Consider the following 26003-nt stretch of genomic DNA (forward strand, 5'->3'; position numbering starts at 1 on the left):
TTCATGAGATAATAGCTAGTGTGGACATGAGATAATTGAAAAATAATCTCCCTGCAAATGTAGGGAGATTGTCAGAAAAAAAAAAAAAAAAAAAAAAAAAAAAAAAGAGAAAGAAGAAGAAGCAAGGCTGTGCGCGTTCGCGCACAGCCTTGGGCAAAAGCCGGGCGCGTGCACTGCACGCGCCCGGAGGCGCGTCAGGCGCGCCAGTCGGCGCGCCTGACGCGTCTGACTACTTTCTTTTTTTTTTTAATTTTTTTTTTGTTTTGTTTTTTCTTTTTTTTTTTTTCTCTCCTCTCCCACACTCTCTTTCCTAATCACTCTTACATTATCTCCCCATTCTTCCCAACCAATGTGGATGCTCTAACCTATAAAGTAGGAAGTCCCACTTCTTTGTAGGCTTTCTGGGTCCAATTCAACAACATAAATTTCTTTAATTTATTGCTTTTTTGTTCTTGATATATTGTGTAAATGAAGAATTTTCACTTTAATCTCACGAATATGAGGTCATTTTCACATTTGATATTTGACTATTAATATTTTTAGATTTGGTTTCACGATTTTTAAATCTCTACTATATTTAGTCCTTTCGATCAAAATTTCGGTCACCGGTGACTATATTTCCGGCGAGTGAATTATAAGAACAAAATTGTCATTTTCCCCCAAATCCCTTTCTTCAACTTTGTTGCTCGATTAATTAATTTTAATAAAATGACAATTTTGTCCTTAAGATAATTCACTCGTCGGGGATATGGTCATTGGTGGCTAGAATTTTGATTGGAAGGACCAAATGTGATAGAGATTTAAAAATCGTTAGACTAAATCTGAAAATTTCAATAGTCATGGACTAAATATGAAAATGACATCATACTCATTAGACCAAAAGTATAAATTTTTTGTGTAATTAAATTGTCTCATACTCTCTCTATTAAAAGCGAATTCATCAGTTTATGCAATCGTAAAAAAATTGAAGTCCATCCGATCAATGCATTAGCTAATGTTGGATTAATGTTTATCTACTCCTTTCTTTTATTTGTACAAGGGCTTGCCTAAGCTACTCCCGTTAGGAAGGCATTGCTAAAGGATCGGAAGGAATAAATTCCTCACAATAATCGAGGTTGTGAAATGATGACATTTTGGACATGTTTGGTAAATGATTTATTTGTTAAAATTTTGCTGAATCCACTACTTCCCCCAATGTTAAAACACTTAAAAAGGTGTTTGGTTATTCAGCGGTTTTGAAACAGTGATTTATCCTAAATCGCTGAAAATGCAAACGATGCAATTTGCAGCGTTTGCACTTAACGTTTTTGGGGAAAGATTTTCCTTTCTCCAAAACGCTCCTATGTTTATTAAACAAAAAATAAAAAAACAAAGATTATCGTGGAACCATTACGGCTCCTTTAATGCAGGAGCCAGTTTGGCTGCTCAATGCTTGCTACCAAGGCTCTCATGTCATTTTTTCTACTGATGTGAGAAAAGTGACAAAATTAAGGGGAGCCGTGTTTGGATCTTTTTTTTTTCTTTTCTTTTATTAACCGCTAATCTTAAACAAGTAATTTTATTAAACATTTTTTTATAAATTGATCTGCTGGTCAAATTCGCTAACCGTTAACATAATCCGCTAATTGTTACCAGATGATTGCTAGGCCATTAATTACTAAAACGTTCATTTAATTTTGTCGTTGAACACAAATAATTACTACATGCATACACTTTATGGGAGATATAGACAAAACTTAGGCAGCCGCATATGTTGAAGAAGTTGTACGTCGTACAAGAAATTGATTGTTATGAGGGGAGGGGGGGTGCATAGTCATATATAGGAAACTAGGAATTAGGAAAGTGCCCATCATAAGAAACCAAGTTTAATTTATGTGTAAGCAAAGTAGGCATTGGGAAAAGGAAAATGGAAAAGATAGATATAAATACAAATTAATTGAATCCCCACCAATAAGAGTACAGAAATGTTGGAGAGTGGGTTTCCATGCAACTTCGAGGAAAGTAGAAGAAATGCCCCGTTCCCATGAAAGCTTCCACATAAAACATCATTTCCTAAAACCTTCCAAACTCGATCTCCATCACGCTAATTTGCCATTTTCATCAAACCATCTTTCCTTTCTTAACCCATCTGTACCACTCCTTCCACCATGCCAAGATTATCAGATATTATTATTTCCTACTTTCAATTAACCGGCCTCTTATTTAAACCCCCAATGCAAGAATATCGATCGATATGATCGATCTCCATAATTGCAGGCCAGGCCAATCGAATTGAAGCAATTGAAGCAATATATATAATGGAGGTGGGAGGCGAGGTGGTGTTTGAGGACTTGTTCCCATCAATGGTGGAGAAGCTTGGAGCAGAAGGGTTCTTGAAGGAGCTGTTTAACGGGTTCCGGCTGCTGACGGATGGGGAGACGAATGTGATAACGTTCGAGAGCTTGAAGAGGAACTCGGCGCTGCTGGGGTTGCACAACATGAGCGACGAGGAGCTGAGGTGCATGTTGAATGAAGGGGACGTGGACGGAGATGGATGCCTGAGCGAGATGGAGTTTTGTGTGCTCATGTTCAGGCTCAGTCCAGATTTGATGGACAAATCTAGGATGCTGGTTGAGGATATCATTGTCAATCATTTCTAGGCTGGCTGGCTAGGTTACGTTAATTAGGATATTTAATTTACCCCATTGCATGTATGGTTGGTTCTTCATTAATTTCTCTTCCTTTTTGGCACATCTATCTTATTTATGTTAGTTGCTTCTTGAATTGTTACGTTAATTATGTAAGTTCTTCAATTCATCAATGGAGCTGGGCTGTTACAGGACAATATAATCTTATATGCATCTCCCGCCATATGCTTTTTAATTATATTATATTCTATACTTATTTTAGTTATGCTGAAATGAAACTAGTCAAACTACATGTATAAAATTAAACTAAATAGCATATCTCACATGATAAGTGTAGATTGTCAAATGAAATTGTAGTTGAATTGTTGAAATGAAACTGCAATGTGTATAAAATGAAACTGAATATAATGTCTCACATATTGAGTGTATATTGTCAAATGAAACTGTAGTTACATAAGAATGATACAAGAATGATACTTTAGTGGTGCCATAATGAAACTACATTATGCATAAAATGAAACTGAATATCAAGTCTCACATATTGAGTGTATATTGTTAAATGAAATTGCAGTTGAATTAGAATGATACTATAGTAGTGATGTAATGAAACTATAATGTGTGAAATGAAACTGAATAGCGTGTTTCACATATTGAGCATATATTATCAAATGAAATTCTAGTTGAATAATAATAATAATAATAATAATAATAATAATAATAATAATAATAATAATAATAATAATAATAATAATAATAATAATAATATTTTAGTGGTGCTATAATGAAATTATAATATTGTATATAAAATGCAATTAAATAGCAGATCTCACATACTGAGTGTATATTGTTGAATGAAAATGTAGTTGAATTAGAACTATATTATAGATTATAGATTTGTAGTTTCGTTTAGAATTATATTATAGATTATAGATTTGTAGTTATGTTGAAACGAAACTACAGTATGTTGTGTGCACAAAATAAAACTGAATAATAACAAATGTTGCTACATGGAGCATAACGGAACTTTCCGTCTACCCTTATTAACGGGAAAACTTCAAAGGACGCCGTTTTGGTTATGGTTCATGTGGACCGTCCACAGTATAATTTGCCAACAATAAAGACAAATTATTGTGTGGACCATAGTCCACACAATGTTATGTGGACCATAATAAAAAGTACATTTTTAATATACTAAATGTACATTATTTTTGTACTGAATATATATTATACAATATAATGTACATTCAGTACAAAAATAATGTATATCACCTAAATATAATGTACATTATTTTTGTATTGAATATACATTAATTTTGTATTGAATGTACATTATTTTACAATATACAAATATGGTCCTCACAACTTGTATGGACCATGGTCCATACAATAATGATTGAACAATAAACTATTAGGCCAACTACCTATTGGGCCTTCTCACTTTTCCCTTGTGGGCTAAATTCTCTACTTGAGTTCATAGACCTCTTCTCTAAGATGTACATTAAAAGCCTTTCATGGAGAATCAACATCTCCATGACGGGCTTTTATGTTGGCAATGCCAGTTCGCCTATGTGTTATATAATAGCATCGGTTTCATACCAGATCAGCCCATAATCCAGTAATAACATTAATAAAAAAGAAATATTAATGAAACTACATTTGTGGATGATTAATTCATTTTTTTTTTATGAGTTCGATTTTTATTAACACTCTCTCAGTTTAATCTGTAACACATACATATCTTTTTAATACAATTTAACTATATTGTGTAATTTGTGGGCTATTATATAAAAACATACACGAGTTTATCATGTGTATAACATTGACTTCTTGAGTAATGACTAGAGGTTTTTCTTGTCACAATAAAAAAAAAAAAAAAAGAAGAATATATAACCTGCATGCCACCCTTACAAACAATCCTGCTACATGGATACGTCAAGCATATAGTCACTTTTTATTGTAAGCCTTATTGCACTAATATCAGCACAATAATTAGGCCAAATGTATACAAACAAATTATAGCAACAACTAATCATTTTTTATTAATTGTAGATCAGAAAATTACAAGCATTGGAATGAAAATATTATTAAATATATATACACACACACATGATCAAATGCAACTAATTTTTCTTTTGAAGGATTCTCTAAATCAAAAACGAAAATTAAACTTAAGAAGCTGACAAAGCAAAAGTTGTTAGATGAAATTAAACAAAATCAGCATATAGGAGGGAGAGCTGTTGTCACACTCATTTGTAGTCATGGTTTATTTTAAATTGATACATTATTTCCTTTTAAAATTAAATTAGTTGAACAAATGCTTATTATACTATCTGGAAGGTTCGCATTCAAAATCTTACTTTAGGAGATATAAATTCTTTTCGTGTTAACCACAAATTTGGTCCCCATATAATAATATATATGTATTCCAAAAAAGTGACACAAAAAAAATTACATGTATAAATATCGTGTCACAAAATCTGTATTTTCATGGATTATTGTGTAAGCCAATTGGGTAATAAAAATTCATTAAGTTTTGGGTTCAAACTTGTAGAGTAAATCAACTAAGCCTACAAAAAAGTGTCTAAAAATAGGCATGTAATTAATAAGTATGTAGGTACGAATTTAGATTTTGAACTTGTAGTGTGGCATCTACATTCAACTCAAAAATGTTTTATGGACTTCTTCATATCTTTCAATAACAAAACAAATAAAAAAAAAATCAATGAAAAAAGAGTGTGCTAGGGATAAACTCTGTCTTGTGACCCTAGTTGATAAATTAATAATTAGATGTAAACTAGCATAGTTTGTTCATAGTCAATCGTTCCGTTACCAAGTTAACTGTTTAACCAACTTGGTTGGAATTGTTTCCACTCCCCACCACTTAGCTTGCTATTTCCCCTCCCTAATAATCTCTATATATGCAATTGAAAGCTGAAAATGTGGGCATACTATTTTGAATATGGCAACCACACGACAGGAAACCAGCAAGAAAGTAATGTAATGTTGAATTTATATGCTTTGTTCAAAGCGTGGTTTTGACAAGTTGGAGGGTTAATCAACATAGCAAAACCACCTATGTTTTGTCGTCAGTTAATTTTACTTTTAATTTATTCCCAGACAATAAACAATGACTTTAGCGACTACCGCTTTTCCTATTTAAGCACTGCCATGGAAGCCCTTCAATTCATCCTCAAGCCATTCTCCATCTTCTTCTTCTTCATACTTCTCTCTTAGCATTACATCATGGCTTCATTTGCAACAAAGCTCAGTCTAGCCCTGAGCTTCGTGGCTCTGGCCCTAGCTGGCTACTCTATTTACCAGAACACTCACTCAGCCATTAATGGCACTGAGCTTCAGCTTATCCCGACATGGCTGCATGATGAAACATTAGAGTCAGCCAACATTCTAAGGGTTCTAGGTTTGGGTAAATCATCGTCCGGCATGCTTTCCGACGAAGCTTGCATCTTCTCCGCTGTTAAAGAAATTGTGGAAGCTGCCATTACTAATGAAACACGCATGGGAGCTTCTCTCATTCGTCTCTTCTTCCATGACTGCTTTGTGGACGTACGTAAATTATTATCTGTCTTCAATTCATCTATTTTCAACAATAAAAACTTTGGTACGTGTTCCTAATTATGTTAATATATATAATGTAATCTATATTAGGGTTGCGATGGAGGGATCCTTCTAAATGCCACTAATGGCGAGCAAAGTGCACCAGCCAATGCTAACTCAGTTAGGGGGTTTGAAGTGATTGAGCGGGCTAAACAAAACGCCAAATCTAAATGTTTAGATACACCTGTATCTTGTGCAGATGTCTTAGCTATTGCTGCTCGTGACTCGGTTGTTAAAGTAAGTTGTATTTGAATTTGGATTTCAATTTAGTATGCATGTATATGTGGTTAATTGGTTATTAATGATGGTCAGCTGGGAGGTCAAACCTACACTGTGAACTTGGGGAGAAGAGATGCAAGATCTTTCAACCTCACCGGAGCAAATAACCAACTTCCGGCTCCGTTCGACGACCTGGCAACACAAACCCGCAAGTTCGCCGACAAGGGGTTTGACCAAACGGAGATGGTGGCGTTGGCCGGAGCGCACACGGTGGGGTTCTCTAGGTGCGCGGTTTTGTGTAGCAGCAATAACCTTAACCAAGCCAGAAACTCGACGCTGCAATGCACCTGCCCCGTGGCAGCGGGAGACACGGGTTTGGTCGGGCTGGACCCCACACCAAGCACCATGGACACGCGTTATTTCCGGGACATAGTCGACGGTCAAGGCCTCCTTTTCTCGGACCAAGTGCTATTGAACGGCACAACCACAACCGCCGCCGTGATTAGATACAGGGACGGCCCCGGCGCTTTCCTCTTCGACTTCGCCGCCGCCATGGTGAAGATGGGCAACCTGGCTCCGTCGGCCGGCGTCCAGCTCGAAATCCGCGACGTTTGCAGCATCGTGAATCCCACTTCCGTGGCAGCCATGTGAGAACGTACCAAAAAATATAAATTCCTCTTTGTACTCAGTTAAGTCAGTCCCCTTGTCGTCGTGTAAGATTCCCAGTTTGTATGTTCAAAATAAAAATCTTGTGGCATTTCTTCTTGTGAGTTGTGATTTGTAGACCTAATTCCAAAAATGGAAAATAATATAATATTTTGTTTTTGCATCCATATCATCATTGACGACGAATTAGGGAGCGAAGAGCTAGGGGAAACTGGATTTGAGAGAATGCATTAAGATGGCTATTATTTGATGATCTGGGAAATGAGATTACAGAGGGGAATATATGGATCAACTTTGGCGGCAAAAGCCGTTACAACTAACTCAATGATAACACTCATTCTTAATTATATTTAACCCTTTGTTTTTGGTTCATTTTGTACATATAAAGTGCCCTAAATTAAGTGTGAATTGAGATTCATTTGTGTGATTTATTTTCTTAGATATAATTATCCACAATGAGCAAAGAAGGGAGTATTTTGGAGTATTTCAAGTCTATTTTGGAGTCAAGGAAGCAGTGCACAAAAGAACGAAGAATTGGAGCAACAACTAAGGAAGTGGAATTTCAGGATAATTGGAATGATCACTGACACGGCCGTGTCCATGTACAAAGATTCCTAAATCCTTAATTCTAAATTCATTGTCCAAGAATGTAAGTTCTTGAATTATATCCATCCTTGCACTAGTCACTATCTATAATGTCATCAACATACACCAACTATGCAATGAAACTAGTGTCAGACCCTTTTGTGAATAGAGACGGATTGGACTTGGATTGCTTGAAACCGATATGAAGCAAGGCGGTATTTAGCTTTGCATTCCCGTGCCTACTTGCTTGTTTGAGGCCATATAAGGCTAGGACCTCAATAATTTGCAAACTTGGTTCGATTTTTCACTTTGAAATCCGTGTGGTAGGACTATGTATACCTCCTCGTTCAAGTCGCCATGCAAAAATGCGTTGTTGATGTCCATTTGGTGTATGTGCCAGGCTCTAGACACAGTCACACTTAAGAAGGTTTGGATCGTGGTTATCCAACGTTTCGAGATAATCCGGCCACCCCAAGTTGTTGTGTGTAACCATTCACGACAAGCCTTGCCTTATATCTTTCCAATGTTCCATCCGCTTTAAGCTTAATTTTGTAAATCCACTTACACCCTATAGGTGTTTTTCCAGGTGGGAGATCAGTCAGTTCCCAAGTCTTGTTATCTTGAAGGGCTGTTATCTCCGCATTCATAGCCTCTTTCCTGGGCTCATTTATAGCAGTTATGGCAGTAGTAATGTTGTAGCTTGCTTGGGATTTGGCGCTGTCTGTTTGATCTTCGAGGCTGAACAGGAGGGCCAGACTGAGGCATGTCTACGGTGGTGTTCGAGGACTTGTTCCCATCAATGGTGGAGAAGCTTGGAGCAGAAGGATTCTTGAAGGAGCTGTTCAACGGGTTCCGGCTGCTGACGGATGGGGAGAAGAATGTGATAACGTACCCTATTGCCTGTTGGCTTAGCTTGGTTAGCTAATAATTTTCACTATCCACGTACCCTAGTGCCTAGTGAACGGAAAACCTATATATCAAAAAAAAAAAAAATCAATATATAACTAGCCTAAAATACCTTATAAACAAACAAACTTTTTTGATATTGACAATAAATATAATAATTGTTATGCGGTGGACCATGGTCAAAACGGTGCCGTAGTTGTTACTTTCATTACGTGCGCGTTGAGGTTTTTTTTTTTTATTTTTTTTTTAGTGATATTATAATGAAACTATATTGTATATAAAATGAAACTGAATAACATATCTCACATATTGGGTGTATATTTTCAAATGAAATTGTAGTTGAATTAGAATGATACTTATTTTAGTTATTATGCTGAAATGAAACTAGTTAAACTACATGTATAAAGTGAAACTGAATAGCATGTCTCACGTATTGAGTATATATTGTCAAATGAAACTGTAGTTGAATTGTTTAAATGAAACAGGAATGTGTATAAAGTGAAATTGAATATCATGTCTCACATATTGACCGTAGATTGTCAAATGAAAATGTAGTTACATAAGAATGATACTTTAGTTGTGCCATAATCAAACTACATTATGCATAAAATGAAACTGAATAACAAATCTCATATATTGAGTGTATATTGTAAAATAAAATTGCAGTTGAATTAGAATGATACTGTAGTATTATTGTAATGAAACCACAGTGCATGTGTGAAGTGAAATTGGGTAGCATGTTTCACATATTGAGTATATATTATTAAATGAAATTGTAGTTGAATAATAATAATAATAATAATAATAATAATAATAATACTTTAGTGGTGCTCTAATGAAACTACGTTGTGTATAAAATGCAATTAAATAGCAAATCTCACATATTGAATGTATATTATTGAATGAAAATATAGTTCATTGAATTAGAATGATATTATAATTGTGTTAAAATGAAACTACAGTGTGCATAAAATAAAACTGAATAATGACAGATGTTACTACATGGAGCATAACGGAACTTGCTGTCTACCATTATTAACTGGAAAACTTAGCTTCAAATGACATCGTTTTGGCCATGGCTATATGGACCGGTCCACCGTATAATTTGCCAACAATAAACTATTAGACCAACTACCTATTGGGCCTACTCACTCTTCCCTTGTGGGCTAAATTCTCTACTTGAGTTCATAGACCTCTTCTCTAAGCTGTACATTTAAAGCCTTTCATGGAGAATCAACATCTCCATGACGGGCTTTTATGTCAGCGTCTTGGCAATTGGCCTGTGTTATATAATAGCGCAAATTATGCTGTGGACACGAGTCCAAAACGACGTCGTTTTTAGAGAAAACGCGGCATTTCAGTTAAAAAAAAATTTAATTGTGTCTCGTCGTTAATGGCGTTATTCGTTGGCGGAATTATGAATGTACAGTTATGGAATTATGGAATTATGAACACAGAGCTCTGACATTATGAACTTACAATTATGAACATATAGTGATAAAATTATGAACATAGAGCTCTAAAATTGTGAACATAGAGCTTCGAAAATTATGAATTTATAGTTATTGAATTATGAATGTACAATTATGGAAGTATGAATGTACAGTTATAGAATTATGAACACAGAGCTCTGACATTATGAGCTTACAATTATGAACATATAGTGATAAAATTATGAACATATGCTCCTATAACCATCGATCTGAAATTACAAAAAAAAAAAAAAAAAAAAAAAACAACAAAAAAAAAAAAAAAAAAAAACTGGAAGATAACGGTGCCACTAACGGCACCGTTACCGTGTCCACAATGCATGTTGGACACGGGTCCATAGCATAACGATTGATATAATAGGGCAAATCATGCCGTACAACCGTGTGCACCATGCATGGTGTACACGGTTGCAAAAATGACATCGTTTTGATTAAAAATGACGCCGTCCGACTTAAAAAAAAAAATAAATCATTTTCGATGTTGTTAACGGCGGCGTTATGTTGTGCATAATTTGAATTATATATCCAAAATTAATGAACTATATATCCAGAATTAATGAACTATATGTCCAGAATTAATGAATTATATATTCAGAATTAGTGAACTATATATCCACACCGGTTACTGGTACTCTGTTTTGGCTTATGGCAGTTCGTTGCGTCTGTGTATTCAGAATTAATGAACTATAAATTCAGAATTAGTGAACTATATATCCAGAATTAATGAACTATAAATTCAGAATTAGTGAACTATATATCCAGAATTAATGAACTATATATCCAGAATTAGTGAACTATATATCCACACCGGTTATTGGTACTCTGTTTTGGCTTATGACAGATTGAAGTTTTTTTAAAAAAATTGATTTGTGGAGTTAAACGGTGCCACCAACGGCATCGTTACTCCACCATAGTGAAACGGTATCGTTCTCAAGGTTGCACAGCGTAACGATTGATATAATAGCATCTGTTTCACACCAGAGCCCATAATCCCAGTAACATTAATAAAAAGAAATATTAATGAAACATTGGTGGATAATTTATTCATTTTGTTTTTTTTTTATGAGTTTGATTTTTACAATTTTATCAACACTCTCTCAGTTGAATCTATAAAACACACACACACACACACACAAAAAAAAAAAAAAAGAATATATGACCTGCATGCCACCCTTACAAACCGTCCTTTATTAGTTTATTCATTTATTTACAAACCTGCTACATGGATACGTCAAGCATATAGTCATTTTTAATTGTAAGCATTATTATTGCACTAATATCAACACAATAATTAGGCCAAATATATACAAACAAATTATAGCAACAACTAACCATTTTTATTAATTGTAGATCAGAAGATTACAAGCATTGGAATGAAAATATTATTAAATATATATACACATGATCAAATGCAACAAAATTTTTATTTTGAAGAATTCTATAAATGGAAAACGAAAATTAAACTTAAGAAGCTGCCAAAACAACAGTTGTTAGATGAAATTAAACAAATTAATTCAGCATATAATAGGGAGAGCTGTTGTCACACTCATTTGTAGTGATGGTTTATTTTAAATTGATACATTAATTATTTCCTTTTAAAATCAAATTAGTTGAACAAATGCTTATTATACTATCTGGAAGGTTTGCATTCAAAATCTTACTTAAGGAGATATAAATTCTTTTCGTTCATATAAAAACAAACAAACAAAAAATCTTTTCGTTTTAACCACAAGCTTAGTTTGGTCCCCATAATATATATGTATTCCAAAAAAGTGACACCAAAAAATTACCTGTATAAATGCCTAGTCACAAAATCTGCATTATATCATGGATTATTGTACGTGTAAGCCAGTTGGGTAATAAAAATTCATTAAGTTTTGGGTTAAGAGTTATCTAAAAATAGGCATGTGCCAACCACACCATGTGACTGTCAAAATTGACAATTATATGCACTATGGTCTGATCTATGGCAGTAATTTAAGGAACAAGTGGAAAATATAATAAGTAGGTAGGATTTTAGATTCTCAACTTGTAGTGTGGCATCTAGATTCAAACCAAAAATGTTTTATGGACTTCTTCAATCTTCATATCTTTCAATAACAAAACAAATAAAAAAAATCAAGGAAAAAAGGGAGAGTTTAATTTCTTATATATGGAGATATTGTATCTTTATTTTTTAAAAAAACAATTATTAATTATATTTGAAATTTTAGCATATATTTAAATTTCTTGAATTACAACTGGTTAATGTTTTCTTCTGGGGCGGCTTTGAAGTGTGATCAATGTAAAACCTAATCACCAACTGGGATCATAATAAAGTTCAATTCATAGAATAGTCGGACCAACGTTTCTTTGAATAGCCGCCTCCCAACTACCATGTTTCAGTGTTTCTTTACGTTAATTATTTAGAACATGGAATCTACATCCTCTTTATTTTATATTTACTTTAATTATTTTCTATATCTTATTTTACTACAAGTAACTAACAAAGTAAAAATATGTCATAAATAATATATGATAAACAGATTGTTAATACAATTGTAAGGTACGTACCTCTTCATTTGAAAACGTATAGGAACTGCTTTCTCTGATCTCTAAATTAAACAACTGCTTTCTCTCCCTTTTCCATCTGTAAAGGTCCTGCGACTCCATTCGGCTGACGCTCTAATGGAGGATTGAGCCGGCGGTGTCATTAGTAGACTCCATCATCTGGTTGTTTTAGGAATAAGCGTTAGATCTCATATTTTCTCCGATCGTTCTTTTCATAGAAGGCGTAGAGACTCTCCAGATCTGACAGGTGCTATCACCTTTTCCATTTATTTCGTTTTCTTTTGATTCTACGTTATCCCTTTGTTCCTTTGACTAGTTTGTTTTCTCTCGTCTCTCTGGCGAGTGTATCCCTCTCGTTTCTTTGGCGAGTTCTCCTCATAAGCGTGGAAAGATAAAATGGTCACATTAGAGTTAGGCTTGACTATGTTTGACCAGATTTGTGAAGAAGCACCGAGTTCATCCAACAACTTCGGCTTCAAATTTATAAAATAGTCCGCTATCCAAGTTTTCTATAACATTACTAGGAAATTTGTTTCTATGTCTGACTGTAAAGAATGCACTGTCATTCTAACGATGTGTATGATAAATATTCTTGTTTATGATTAATGAATTAGCCTTTTATTTTCAAAAATAAAATAAAATACAATTGTGAGGTCGAAAGTTATAAAAGGCATTCCATATGTCCTCTGACCAAATCCAAATTAATCTTACTTTTAAATATTATTATAGATTATTAAAAATTTATATGCATATAAATATATTTTAAAAACCAATAATATTTTTTTTGAAACATTAATAAAACCAATATATAAATTAAAAGTCTTTGATTCCCATTTGCCATTTCCACAGCGGGCATTCCTATGTATAGACGACCACTTGCTTGTTTGGATGACGAGGAAAATGCACAACTATTACGAGAAGGTGTGCACGGAATAAATTCTATTTTGTGATTCTAGTTGATAAATCAAAATTAAAGATAAACTAGCCTAGTTTGCTCATAATCTATCTTGCGATTACCAAGTCAACGACCTGACCAACTTGATTGGAGTTGTTCCCACTTCCCACCACTTGCTATTTCCCCCTCCCTAATAATCTCTATATATGGCATTGAAAGTTGAAAAATGTGAGCATAATATTTTGAATATGTCAACCACACGACGTCCGAGTCTACCCGACAGGAAACCAGCAAGAAAGTAATGCAATTTTGAATTTATATGTTTTGTTCAAAACGTGGTTTTGACAAGTTGGAGGATTGATCAACATAGCAAAACCACCTATGTTTTGTCGTCAGTTACCGTTTACTTTTAATTTCGTCGTATTTTTTTTCCTTCTGGATAGGCTAATATACAATAAGTATACATACATATATACTGGTATAGTTTTTGGATAGTCAATTTGGAACCAATCACATCTCAGTTTGCTTTCCTTTTCATCATTAAATTTATTCCCAGACAATAAACAATGACTTTAGCGACTACCACTTTTCCTATTTAACCACTGCCATGGAAGCCCTTCATCCTCAAGCCATTCTCCATCTTCTTCTTCCTACTTCTCTCTTAGCATTACATTTATCATGGCTTCTTTTGCAACAAAGCTCAGTCTTGCCCTGAGCTTCGTGGCTCTGGCCCTAGCTGGCTACTCTATTTACCAGAACACTCACTCAGCCATTAATGGCACTGAGCTTCAGCTTATCCCGACATGGCTGGATGAAACATTAGAGTCAGCCAACATTCTAAGGGCTCTAGGTTTGGGTAAATCATCGTCCGGCATGCTTTCCGACGAAGCTTGCGTCTTCTCCGCCGTTAAAGAGATTGTGGAAGCTGCCATTACTAATGAAACACGAATGGGAGCTTCTCTCATTCGTCTCTTCTTCCATGACTGCTTTGTGTCCGTATGTAAATTATTATATGTCTTCAATTCATTATATTTATTTTCAACAAGAAAAACTTTTGTGCGTACCATGTTCCTAATTATGTTAATATAATGTAATCTATATTAGGGTTGCGATGGAGGGATCCTTCTAAATGACACTAATGGCGAGCAAAGTGCACCGGCCAATGCTAACTCAGTTAGGGGTTTTGAAGTGATTGAGCGGGCTAAACAAAACGCTAAATCTAAATGTTCCGACACACCTGTATCTTGTGCAGATGTCTTAGCTATTGCTGCTCGTGACTCAGTTGTTAAAGTAAGTTGTATTTGAATTTGGATTTGAATTTAGTATGCATGAACATGTGATTTATATATGTGGTTATTAATTATCATGGTCAGCTGGGAGGTCAAACCTACACTGTGAACTTGGGGAGAAGAGATGCAAGATCTTTCAACCTCACCGGAGCAAATACCCAACTTCCGGCTCCGTTCGACGACCTGGCAATACAAACCCGGAAGTTCGCCGACAAGGGTTTTAACCAAACGGAGATGGTGGCGTTGGCCGGAGCGCACACGGTGGGGTTCTCTAGGTGCGCGGTTTTGTGCAGCAGCAATAACCTTAACCAAGCCAGAAACTCGACGCTGCAATGCACCTGCCCCGTGGCAGCGGGAGACACGGGTCTGGTCGGGCTGGACCCCACACCAAACACCATGGACACGCGTTATTTCCGGGACATAGTCGACGGTCAAGGCCTCCTTTTCTCGGACCAAGTGCTGTTGAACGGCACAACCACAACCGCCGCCGTGAGGAGATACAGGGACGGCACCGGCGCTTTCCTCTCCGACTTCGCCGCCGCCATGGTGAAGATGGGCAACCTGGCTCCGTCGGCCGGCGTCCAGCTCGAAATCCGCGACGTTTGCAGCATCGTGAATCCCACTTCCGTGGCAGCCATGTGATCGAGAACGTAACAAAAATATAAATTCCTCTTAGTTCTCAGTTGAGTCAGTCCCCTTGTCGTCGTGTAAGATTCCCAGTCTGTATGTTCAAAATAATCATCTTATTGTGGCATTTCTTCTTGTGAGTTGTGATCTGTGGACCTAATTCCAAAAATTGGGAATAATATAATATTTTGTTTTTGCATCCATATCATGAGGACCATGAGTAGCTTTAATTTAAGAATAAAGTAATATTGGGTAGATCGAAGGTAGTAAACAATTGTGTATCCTAAATCTCTATTTGCACCTAATCTCTTGTAGTACTCGCATGCATGAACTTTTGCAAAAGCACATGCCCTAGTATATTATACTACACATTATTACATTATTACTTTGGAAAAGTGAATATGAAAGATAACATTGTTTTGTTACATACTTTCATGCAATACAAGGTTAAAACCCCCTACTCTTACAGCCATACTAATGGTGTTCATGGGCGTACTTACTGCACTACGAATATAATACTCATCAACATATATAATATCTACATGTTTATATAATTAATTTGTAATATAAATAAATTTATGAGCCAATGATGAATATAAAAATTCATTATCGACCACGAATGAATCCAATTCTAAGAGGGATTGGGACAGTCTAAGCAAATAATCAGGCCGGGACGTGGTTCGTGGTGGCCCTTAGAGTTGTGGATTCAACATTTTGTGAACAATAATAATACTATGATGTACCAGTACTATTCAAATGAAAAATGAAAGAAAAATAAAGTATTATTGGATATATAATAGAAAAAGTGACATCCTATATCTCCATTTGCATAAAATATATTGTACTCGCATTCATGCATGCATGAACTTTTGCAAAAGCACATGTAGCATTGTAGTACGCATGATTACTTTGGAAAAGTGAATATGAAATAAAACGTCGTTCTGTTACTTTCATAGGTTATAATTTTAATTCAATTTATAGTTTGTAAGAAATAATTAATAAATAAATAATTGATAAATTTATTTTTAAGGAAATTAAATTCAAAGTAAAAAAAAAAAAAAATCTTTTAGTGGCGATAATATATAATTAACTCAAAGAGAAAATGATGAAAAATAATTATATCTTATCTCGCAATAAAATTTTATTACGTACAATATGATCGTATTGTTCAAATAGATTAAGAAAGTATAACGTTATCATTGATAAAGTGAATTGAAAATGTTTAGCTTATACCTTCTGATGGATATATTGGACCCGGAACGAACCGACCCGGAGAGACGGACCCGAGGCGCCTCGGCCATGGGTCGAGCCCGGCCACGGACGAGCTCGGTACACCCGAGCTCGTCACCATGGACCCAGCTACTGCCGAGTCGAGCCGGTCCATGGTGGACTCGGCTAGGCCGAGCTCGGCACATGCCCGACTCCAGGGCCGTTCTTAAGAAAATTGGGGTCCTGTACGAAAATTAACATTGGCCCCCTTTTTGTATAATTATAAATATATAAAAGATATATTGTATTGTACCAAAAAATATATATAATAGTCTATAAAAAATTTATTATTCAAAATTTCACTTGAAAAGTGACATTCTTCCTCTTCAGTCATATTTAGATGTAAAATTATTCACCAATTCATTGAGTTTTTTTTTACAATATAGTTGATCATAAGTAAGATTTCAACAACTTCAACTTTAAAAAACTTCTTTATGCATAACAACAGTAATGAAAATAGTTAAGACTAATTTTGTAGTATCAAAATACAAGAAATTATATTGTTATTCACCAATCAAAAAAATTCCTAGCTAGGGTTAGTTATTGAATTAATAATTTTAAAATTTTGAATAAAATTAAAGAATTAAAATATTTAATTATTTACATACCTTCATACATTTATCATGAAGAATAAAAAAATTGAGGATGCCAAATGCACAAACAACGCACTTCGAATTAATAATTATTAAGACCGATCGAATTCTTGCGTTATGAATACAAATCTTGCGTGTATGCATTATAATAGGAATAAGAGTAATTTTTTACTCTTTATATATAATAATTTTTACAATAATCAAATAGACCCGCCTCAATTCCTATAAGTTATAGGACTATAACTCTATACGTAAACTTTTTAGAATTTTAGACCGTCTTAATTTCTTTATACATAAATTACACCTACACTAATATATAAAATATAAATATAAAATAATAATTTTTTTAAAAATAAAAGTGCCCCCAAAATTTGGGGGCACAATGCACATATATGCAATGTACGTAATATTTGGGGCCCCCAAAATTTGGGGGCCCTGTGCGCTTGCCCTGGCCAGACATGGCCAGGGACGGCCCTGCCTGACTCGGCACATGCCCGACTCGGCCATGCCGAGTCGGCCCGCTTTGGACCCGGTCCCGGTCCCGGAGGGGATGCGGTCAAAGCGGGCCGATCTAACCACCCCCGGTTCTAGGGGTGCGGTTGGGGGTTGAGATGGTATAAAAAGCTCCCTCCTTGTCCTAACAAAGGGCCCTGATCATTACACAACACAATAGATTCCTAAATTGCTATCTTCTAGCCTTATTGTCCTAATCAAGCCTTGTAATAGCTTATTAGCGATAATTAATACAATATACGGTCCCTGCGACCTACGGTCCCCGCGACCTTATTATATCCCTGCGTCATATTATTTATTTCGTACATATACTTATCCGGGTTTAATAATTCGGGCTACCCCCGGGGAATTAAATCCATCATTGGTGCTCTTGTTGAGAGCTGCTGTACCAGCTCAAGCGTGTTCTATATTCATTGGTCCACCGCGACCAGCTACCATGATAAGGTCGAGATCCAACTCTCGACCACACCAACGGTTCCCGTGGCACCCAGCTCGCCGCGACCGAGAATGGCCCCAACGCCCCAGCCTCCAACCGGCTGCCTCCACTAGGTCGGGGACTTGAGAGATCACCTCACCAACCATCGCAGTGGTGGGGTGCCATCTTCCATCGCCCCTCCTCCAAATCTCGCCCCGCTACAGGAGGGGGCGGTTACCCTTTAGCAATCCTCTACGACTTTGGCTCACCTCACAGAGGGTCCCAAAGGAGGTGCGCACGACGGTCTGGAGGCCACACAAAGGGTGCGCTACCCCGCCCCTCCCAAGGGGGCGTGATAGGTCGAGCACCCGGCTCCCCCGAACCCCAGGAGCTCAAATATTGACATATGTTCTTTTAACCCATGGTTGCGGTCGTGCGTACCGCCCCCGACCTTGTCATTTACCTAACGGTAGTACATGGGGGACGCCCCACTCACTACCTAACGGAAGAACATGTTATGGGTTGCTTGCCCCTTGACAAGGTCGAAGCCAAACCGGTGGGGAGAACCTACATAGTCCCCCGTGATATACACTACAAGGAGTCCTCCAATGACACCTTGCTACATTAGGTGTCAGTCATAGAGGAGGTCCACAAAGGGACCTGCCCAGTCCACCGGGGGGTCCGTCCCCTGTAATGATGTTTTAAGAGGTGGAGCATTCCCTCCAAAGATGTTGTAAGAGGTGATCCGTCCTCTCCAATGATGTTTCAAGAGGTCATCCGTCCTCTCCAATGATGTTTCAAGAGGGGGAACGTCTCCTCCAACGACGTTTTAAGAGGTGGAGCGTCCCCTCCAAAGATGTGGCAAAGGTGATCCATCCTCTCCAATGATCTTCCAAGAGGTGGGACGTCTCATCCTACAACGTTTTAAGAGGTGGAGCGTCCCCTCCAATGACGTTTCAAGTCCCTCCAACGATGTTGTAAGAATCGAGTACTCACCCGACCTCCCCAAGCGTACCCTAAGGGGGAACGAGGTCCGACCTCGCGTACCAACCCCGACGGGAGAGCCCGATGGCTTAGTCCGGCAGGACTTGGCTCATGCGGGTAGCGTACCCTAAGGGGGCACGAGGTCCGACCTCGCGTACCAACCCCGACGGAAGAGCTCGGTGGCTTAGTCCGGCAGGACTCGGCCCAAGCGGCTTGCGCACCCTAAGGGGGCACGAGGTCCGACCTCGCGTACCAACCCCGACGGGAGAGTCCGATGACTTAGTTCGGCAGGACTTAGCTCATGCGGGTAGCGCACCCTAAGGGGGCACGAGGTCCGACCTCGCGTACCAACCCCGACGGAAGAGCCCGGTGGCTTAATCCGGTAGGACTAGGCTCAAGCGGCTAACGTACCCTAAGGGGACACGAGGTCCGACCTCGCGTACCAACCCCGACGGAAGAGCTCGGTGGCTTAGTCCGGCAGGACTCGGCCCAAGCGGCTTGCGCACCCTAAGGGGGCACGAGGTCCGACCTCGCGTACCAACCCCGACGGGAGAGTCTGATGACTTAGTCGGGTAGGACTTAGCTCATGCGGGTAGCGCACCCTAAGGGGGCACGAGGTCCGACCTCGCGTACCAACCCCGACGGAAGAGCCCGGTGGCTTAGTCCGGTAGGACTAGGCTCAAATGGCTAACGTACCCTAAGGGGGCACGAGGTCCGACCTCGCGTACCAACCCCGACGGAAGAGCCCGGTGGCTTAGTCCGGTAGGACTAGGCTCAAGCGGCTAACGTACCCTAAGGGGGCACGAGGTCCGACCTCGCGTACCAACCCCGGCGGAGGTGCCCGGTGGCTTAGTCCAGGGGGACTAGGCTCAAACGGTTAACATAAGGCATTGTGCTAATAAGGGAGAGCTGATTGTCCATTCAAAACGCCAAGTCAATACAATGTGCCCACCTCACAGACGGGAAACTAAAAAAGGTGCCTACCTCCGGGAGGGGAACATGTTTAACAAAGCAAAGACAAAAGGAAGTACCTACCGGAGGGGAGATATAAAATGTGCCCACCTCCGGGAGGGGAAGCATGCTTATCAAAGCAAGGTACAAAAGGACACACCTCCCGGAGGGGGCCATAAGATATGCCCACCTCCCGGAGGGGAGACATAAAATATGCCCACCTCCCGGAGGGGAGTCATAAAATGTGCCCACCTCCCGGAGGGGAGACAAAATGTGCCCACCTCCCGGAGGAGAGATACAAATGTGCCTACCTCCGGGGGGAGAGGCATGTTAGGAAAAGTACAAAATGGTGGAGCAGAAGACGGAACCCATATGATAAAGAAGGGATGACGCTAATCAAGCCGCTATCAAGTCTAATCCTTGAGGTTGGGGTCGGCCACGTTGGGGTCGGTTACATTGGGGTCGGCCACGTTGGGGTCGGCCATGTTGGGGTCGGTTACGTTGGGGTCGGCCACGTTAGGGTCGGCCACGTTGGGGTCGGTCACGTTGGGGTCGGCCACGTTGGGGTCAGTCACGTTGGGGTCGGCCACGTTGGGGTCGGCCACGTTGGGGTCGGTCAACGTGTCGGCCACGTTGGGGACGGTCACGTTGGGGTCGGGCACATTGGGGTTGGCCGTGTGGGGCTCGGACCCATGGAGTGCGACTCGTGTTTACTCTCCTTCATTAACAAACCTCGGCCAAAGACGCCTCGACACAAGGCACCTCGGCCCAAGAGGGGCTACCTCATGAGCTCACCCAAGAGGAGGACGACTACCTCATGAGCTCGCCCAAAAGTGAACTCAGAAATTAAAGTCTCATACACGATGCCAGGGAGTCCAAGACTTGTTAGTGTTCTTGCGGAAGAGAAGAAGTCCCGATTGCGATGGAATCACACCAAAGTCGGACAAAGAGGAATGCGGAAGAGAAGAAGTCTCGCTCATGATGGATATATTACGATTGGAGCAAACCGACCTGGGAAAGCGAAACAAGGAAGTATGGAATAGACCCAGGGCATAGTGGTGGGGCCCCGTGCTCAGCCCAAGGTGCCTCGGTCATGGTGAGCTCGGTCGCAGGAGTCGGCTCGCAAGGTGTCTACTCTCTATCGTTGTCGACTTATCACAACGAAGAGAGTGGGGGACTCGTGATGGATATATTGGACCCGGAACGAACCGACCCGGAGAGACGGACCCGAGGCGCCTCGGCCCAAAGCAACTCGGCCATGGGCCGAGCCCGGCCACGGACGAGCTCGGTACACCCGAGCTCGTCACCATGGACCCGGCTACTGCCGAGCCGAGCCGGTCCATGGTGGACTCGGCTAGGCCGAGCTCGGCACATGCCCGACTCGGCCATGCCGAGTCGCCCCGCTTTGGACCCGGTCCCGGTCCCGGAGGGGATGCGGTCAAAGCGGGCTGATCTAACCACCCCCGGTTCTAGGGGTGCGGTTGGGGGTTGAGATGGTATAAAAAGCTCCCTCCTTGTCCTAACAAAGGGCCCTGATCATTACACAACACAATAGATTCCTAAATTGCTATCTTCTAGCCTTATTGTCCTAATCAAGCCTTGTAATAGCTTATTAGCGATAATTAATACAATATACGGTCCCTGCGACCTACGATCCCCGCGACCTTATTATATCCCTGCGTCATATTATTTATTTCGTACGTATACTTATCCGGGTTTAATAATTCGGGCTACCCCCGGAGAATTAAATCCATCATCGTCATCCTCCTATTTATTAGTTGTCTATGATGATTGCAAAGTTCTCTATAAATGATTGATTGACAATTAAGGTACATGTTTTCGATCACTACCTAAATTAAGGTAGCCTTTATGGTTCTTAATAGTTGTCTCATAATATTCTTACAATGTCCCCGAACAAACGCTCGTTATTGGGTTGCATCATTGAATTGAAAATGCTAATATAATACCACTTCTTGAACTAATTGTATTGGTCCATAATCTCATCAAGTGGTATAACAACAACATTAATAAGAGATTGTGAGGCCATATGGATTTAAAACGTGAAACGGCCCCATAAATAAATATGACCCAATACAATACACCATTCTATATTTTTTTTTTTGAATGCAATACACCATTCTATATAGAAAATTCAATTTTCATCAAAATTTTAAGGGCATCTCCAATGAATAAAAAAAAAAAAAATGGGAGAAAGAAGGGAAAAATAGTTGGGAGGAAAATTACAACTTTTGGAGATACTGTTCTTTTCGAAAGTTGTCATGTCACATGTATGACGCATGACAAATATGCGCCAATCACAACCCAATCGGGACCAACAGTTATCATTGTTAGATGTCTTAATTTGTTTGGTTAACGATTAACTCAACTTCTTTAATTTGTTTTCCTTTGTGATTACTAGCAGAGACAGTGTGTAATGTTTGACGTTACGTTAATCTCAATAATCAGCGCAGCAAGGAAAAAGGGAAGATTATTACCAGTTTGTGGCTATTAATAGGCCATTCAACTTCTTACCAAATATTTAGTGGGTACAGGCCACAGGGCAGAGACTAGAGAGAGAGAAGAAGTTCTAATCGGCTACGGCATTATTCTTGTTCACGTAAATGATTAGGCACCAGTTTAGTATCCACACACCTGTGTACCGTGTTCCATACCAAGTATATTATTCTAATTAATAAAATACATTATTTTACTCCAGAAATTTCATTATACTAATACATAAAGTACATTATATATTATTCTAATTTATAAAATACACTATCTTACCCCAAAAATTTCATTATTCAAGCACATATAAAGTACATTATTTTAACTCATAAAATATATTATCTTATCCAAAATGTTCATTATTCTAACACGCGTGTGAAACAACGAATTTTTCTTTTAACATCAAAACGACATCGTTTTAAACCTTGATCCACACAATAATTTGCCTTCGGCGGAAGATTTTTGGACAGTCATGTTCGTGTTTTGGAGTTCCTTTTTTGGACCCTTTTTATATGTTTGCAATTAACACATTATATGTATTTAGTTAATATATATTATGTGTATTCAATTTATTTAACTGAATGCACATAATATATTAACGACAACCACATAATCTAAATGTTATTTTGTATTATAGTCTACAATAAAATATAAACCCTGGACCATGGTATAATTTGCTTTTTGTGGGCACTAATTTGTCCTTTCCACTATCTTGTAGCGGTTGTAAGTAATCAAGTTAATTATTCGACAAACTAATTCCAGGCTAACCGGAGCTCCGGTCATCGAATGTTTGGCTATAAATACATACCAATAGTTTCTATGGATTCCCATCCCACTTTCGCTCATATTGCCACAAGAAGAACAACTAAGAAAATAAAAACTATGGCTTCTAACAGCAACTTCAACGTGAGCGTGACGAAGAATGAGGTGGTAGCAGCGGCGCTGCCAGTGCAAGAGCCGCATTATCTCCCACATTCCAACCTCGACTTGCTCTTGCCTCCTGTCGACGTCGGGGTTTTCTTCTGTTACCAAAAACCTGCGGCGGCTTCGGCTCAAACCACGACCGAAGAACATGCGACTACGTTTGGTTGGATGGTGAATACTCTCAAGGCGGCCTTGTCTGAGGCGCTGGTCTCCTTCTATGCGCTGGCCGGAGAGGTGGAGCAAAACCTCGCCGGAGAACCGGAGCTGATTTGCAATAACCGAGGCGTAGATTTCGTCCAAGCATTTGCTGATGTGGAGCTCAGAAAACTGAACTTGTATAAACCTGATGACAGCGTTGAAGGCAAGCTCGTTCCCAAGAAGAAGCAAGGCGTCCTTTCCGTTCAGGTAAAATATAATGGATTTGAAGTTGTTTAACTATTCCTATTGTTTTTGCATGCATATATGTAAACATGTCGTCCTGACTTTTACTCACAAAATAGTGAAAGTTGTTTAACTCAACCTTTCAGGCTTCCTAAACCTGTATGTTTAGGGAAAAAAAATATAGAACTATATATATAGCTGGTAGTATCATCATTTATATATATATAAGAGTGATTTTTGTAGTATATGATGTAACAGGCTACAGAACTGAAATGCGGAGGAATAGTGGTGGCAGTTAAGTTTGATCATCGGGTGGCCGATGCCTACTCTGCCAACATGTTTCTGGTATCTTGGTCGGAAATAGCTCAGGCGAAGCAACTATCTCAGCTACCATGTTTCCGGCGATCATTTCTTTTCCCACGGCGCCCCGCCCACTACGATCTCTCCCTCGACAACATGTACGTACCAATCTCATCACTCCAACCGGAGGCAGTGGAAGAACCCAAGATAAGCCGCATATACTGTGTCGCCGCAGAACAAATCAGGGAGCTCCAATCACAAGCCAACCATTACTCCGCGGACGAATTAAAACACCCAAGGAGGACGAAGCTCGAAGCATTCTGTGCCTTCCTATGGAAAACAGTTGCCTCAGGGAAGAGTCGCCGGAATTTCAAGAATTTCAAGTTGGGGATCGTGGTAGACGGGAGGACTAGACTAAGCATCGGCGACGAAAATAAGGCCAAATTTTTACAAGGGTACTTCGGAAACGTTCTTTCGTTTCCATTTGAAGAGAAAACGATTAAAGAACTGAGAGAAAAGCCGTTGAGTTGGGTGGCATCCGCCGTGCACGAGTTCTTAGAGGAAGCTCTGACGGGGGACCATTTCCTTGGGCTAATAGATTGGGTGGAGGCTCACCGCCCCGAGCCGGCCATACCGAAAGTACACGACTGCGTTGACGGAGCGGCGTTGGTGGTGTCGTCGGGGCAGCGGTTTCCGGTGAGAAAGATAGATTTTGGTTGGGGGAAGCCGGCGTTTGGATCGTATCATTTTCCGTGGGGTGGGCAATCGGGATACGTAATGCCGATGCCAAGTCCGAAAGGGAACGGAGATTGGATTGTTTACATGCATCTGCAGAAAGAGAAGGTGGAATTGATAGAGACTTATGCCTCACACGTCTTCAAACCTTTTACTTCAGATCATCTCAACTTCAATTGATCATCCACCACCGTCGATCTCCATCTCATCATTCATAATTCAGTCTCGTTATACAACATAATATATACATTAAATAAGTGTAATGTAAAGACTTGTAATAATTTTTTTAAAAAAAATGTTATTCTGCATTATTAAGTGTTTGACTAGACACAATTAACTGACACATTGCTTGATGTGCAGCGCTCTATTGACTTCTTATGGAGCACTAAATGACATTTAATGTTGTCTGATGTGCATATCTAACTGACTTAAATTATCATAATTATTAGACAGTTAATGTAGGTTAGATCTACCAAATTTGTTGAATTGAATAAACTAATAGTTCCACCCGTGCGATGCACGGCAATATATTTCAACCATATAATATATATTATTGTATAATAAAAAAACACTGCCTCAAATCAATTCAAATGTATTAAACATTATTGAATACTTCTTTATATACGACGTTTGTAGTCGTATTTTTCGATTGTACATTTTCGTCATAAATAAGAATTTTTAATCCCTTAGGATTATTAACTCTTGACAATGCTACATACATTTGACCATGATTAAAAATCGGCCTCTTCAAAAACAAATCCACGTTGGACAGTGTTTGGCCTTGACTTTTATTTATTGCCATTGCATATGACAATATCAGCGGAAATTGCTTTCTTTGGAATTTAAACGGCAATCTTGGATCAGAAGGTGTTAATGACATCCTTGGAATTAAGACCTTTGTACCAGCACTTGATCCAGACAGTATTTGAGCTTCTAAAACATGATCCGCCAACTTTGAAATAAT

General features: G+C 38.9%; 4 protein-coding genes across 4 annotated transcripts; all 4 read left to right on the top strand.

The window, feature by feature from the left end:
• The first annotated feature begins 1998 nt into the window (after positions 1-1998).
• On the top strand, positions 1999-2697 carry LOC109167264 (calcium-binding protein PBP1-like). The gene has a single exon (XM_019316275.1). It carries the CDS (start codon positions 2298-2300, stop codon positions 2637-2639), a length of 342 nt encoding a protein of 113 aa, XP_019171820.1. The 5' UTR covers positions 1999-2297; the 3' UTR covers positions 2640-2697.
• A 3128-nt stretch (positions 2698-5825) lies between these two features.
• Positions 5826-7290, top strand: LOC109167262 (neutral peroxidase-like). Its single transcript, XM_019316273.1, has 3 exons — positions 5826-6191; positions 6294-6479; positions 6555-7290. The coding sequence occupies exons 1-3, from the start codon at positions 5871-5873 to the stop codon at positions 7110-7112; spliced, it is 1065 nt and encodes a 354-aa protein (XP_019171818.1). The 5' UTR covers positions 5826-5870; the 3' UTR covers positions 7113-7290.
• A 6885-nt stretch (positions 7291-14175) lies between these two features.
• On the top strand, positions 14176-15672 carry LOC109167040 (neutral peroxidase-like). The gene is made up of 3 exons (XM_019315941.1): positions 14176-14549; positions 14658-14843; positions 14927-15672. The coding sequence occupies exons 1-3, from the start codon at positions 14232-14234 to the stop codon at positions 15482-15484; spliced, it is 1062 nt and encodes a 353-aa protein (XP_019171486.1). The 5' UTR covers positions 14176-14231; the 3' UTR covers positions 15485-15672.
• A 7874-nt stretch (positions 15673-23546) lies between these two features.
• On the top strand, positions 23547-25330 carry LOC109167022 (shikimate O-hydroxycinnamoyltransferase-like). The gene is made up of 2 exons (XM_019315920.1): positions 23547-24028; positions 24263-25330. Exons 1-2 carry the CDS (start codon positions 23582-23584, stop codon positions 25217-25219), a joined length of 1404 nt encoding a protein of 467 aa, XP_019171465.1. The 5' UTR covers positions 23547-23581; the 3' UTR covers positions 25220-25330.
• Positions 25331-26003: the final 673 nt, after the last annotated feature.

This window comes from Ipomoea nil, unplaced genomic scaffold, assembly GCF_001879475.1.
Source record: "Ipomoea nil cultivar Tokyo-kokei standard unplaced genomic scaffold, Asagao_1.1 scaffold3147, whole genome shotgun sequence".
NCBI classification, from domain to species: Eukaryota; Viridiplantae; Streptophyta; class Magnoliopsida; order Solanales; family Convolvulaceae; genus Ipomoea; species Ipomoea nil.

Excerpts from the sequence above, each read along its gene's own strand:
- LOC109167264 (XM_019316275.1), top strand. The coding sequence starts at position 2,298 with ATGGAGGTGGGAGGCGAGGTGGTGTTTGAGGACTTGTTCCCATCAATG.
- LOC109167262 (XM_019316273.1), top strand. The coding sequence starts at position 5,871 with ATGGCTTCATTTGCAACAAAGCTCAGTCTAGCCCTGAGCTTCGTGGCT. Across the intron at positions 6,192-6,293 it reads TCCATGACTGCTTTGTGGAC|GGTTGCGATGGAGGGATCCT; the intron begins GTACGTAAATTA and ends AATCTATATTAG. Across the intron at positions 6,480-6,554 it reads CTCGTGACTCGGTTGTTAAA|CTGGGAGGTCAAACCTACAC; the intron begins GTAAGTTGTATT and ends AATGATGGTCAG.
- LOC109167040 (XM_019315941.1), top strand. The coding sequence starts at position 14,232 with ATGGCTTCTTTTGCAACAAAGCTCAGTCTTGCCCTGAGCTTCGTGGCT. Across the intron at positions 14,550-14,657 it reads TCCATGACTGCTTTGTGTCC|GGTTGCGATGGAGGGATCCT; the intron begins GTATGTAAATTA and ends AATCTATATTAG. Across the intron at positions 14,844-14,926 it reads CTCGTGACTCAGTTGTTAAA|CTGGGAGGTCAAACCTACAC; the intron begins GTAAGTTGTATT and ends TATCATGGTCAG.
- LOC109167022 (XM_019315920.1), top strand. The coding sequence starts at position 23,582 with ATGGCTTCTAACAGCAACTTCAACGTGAGCGTGACGAAGAATGAGGTG. Across the intron at positions 24,029-24,262 it reads AAGGCGTCCTTTCCGTTCAG|GCTACAGAACTGAAATGCGG; the intron begins GTAAAATATAAT and ends ATGATGTAACAG.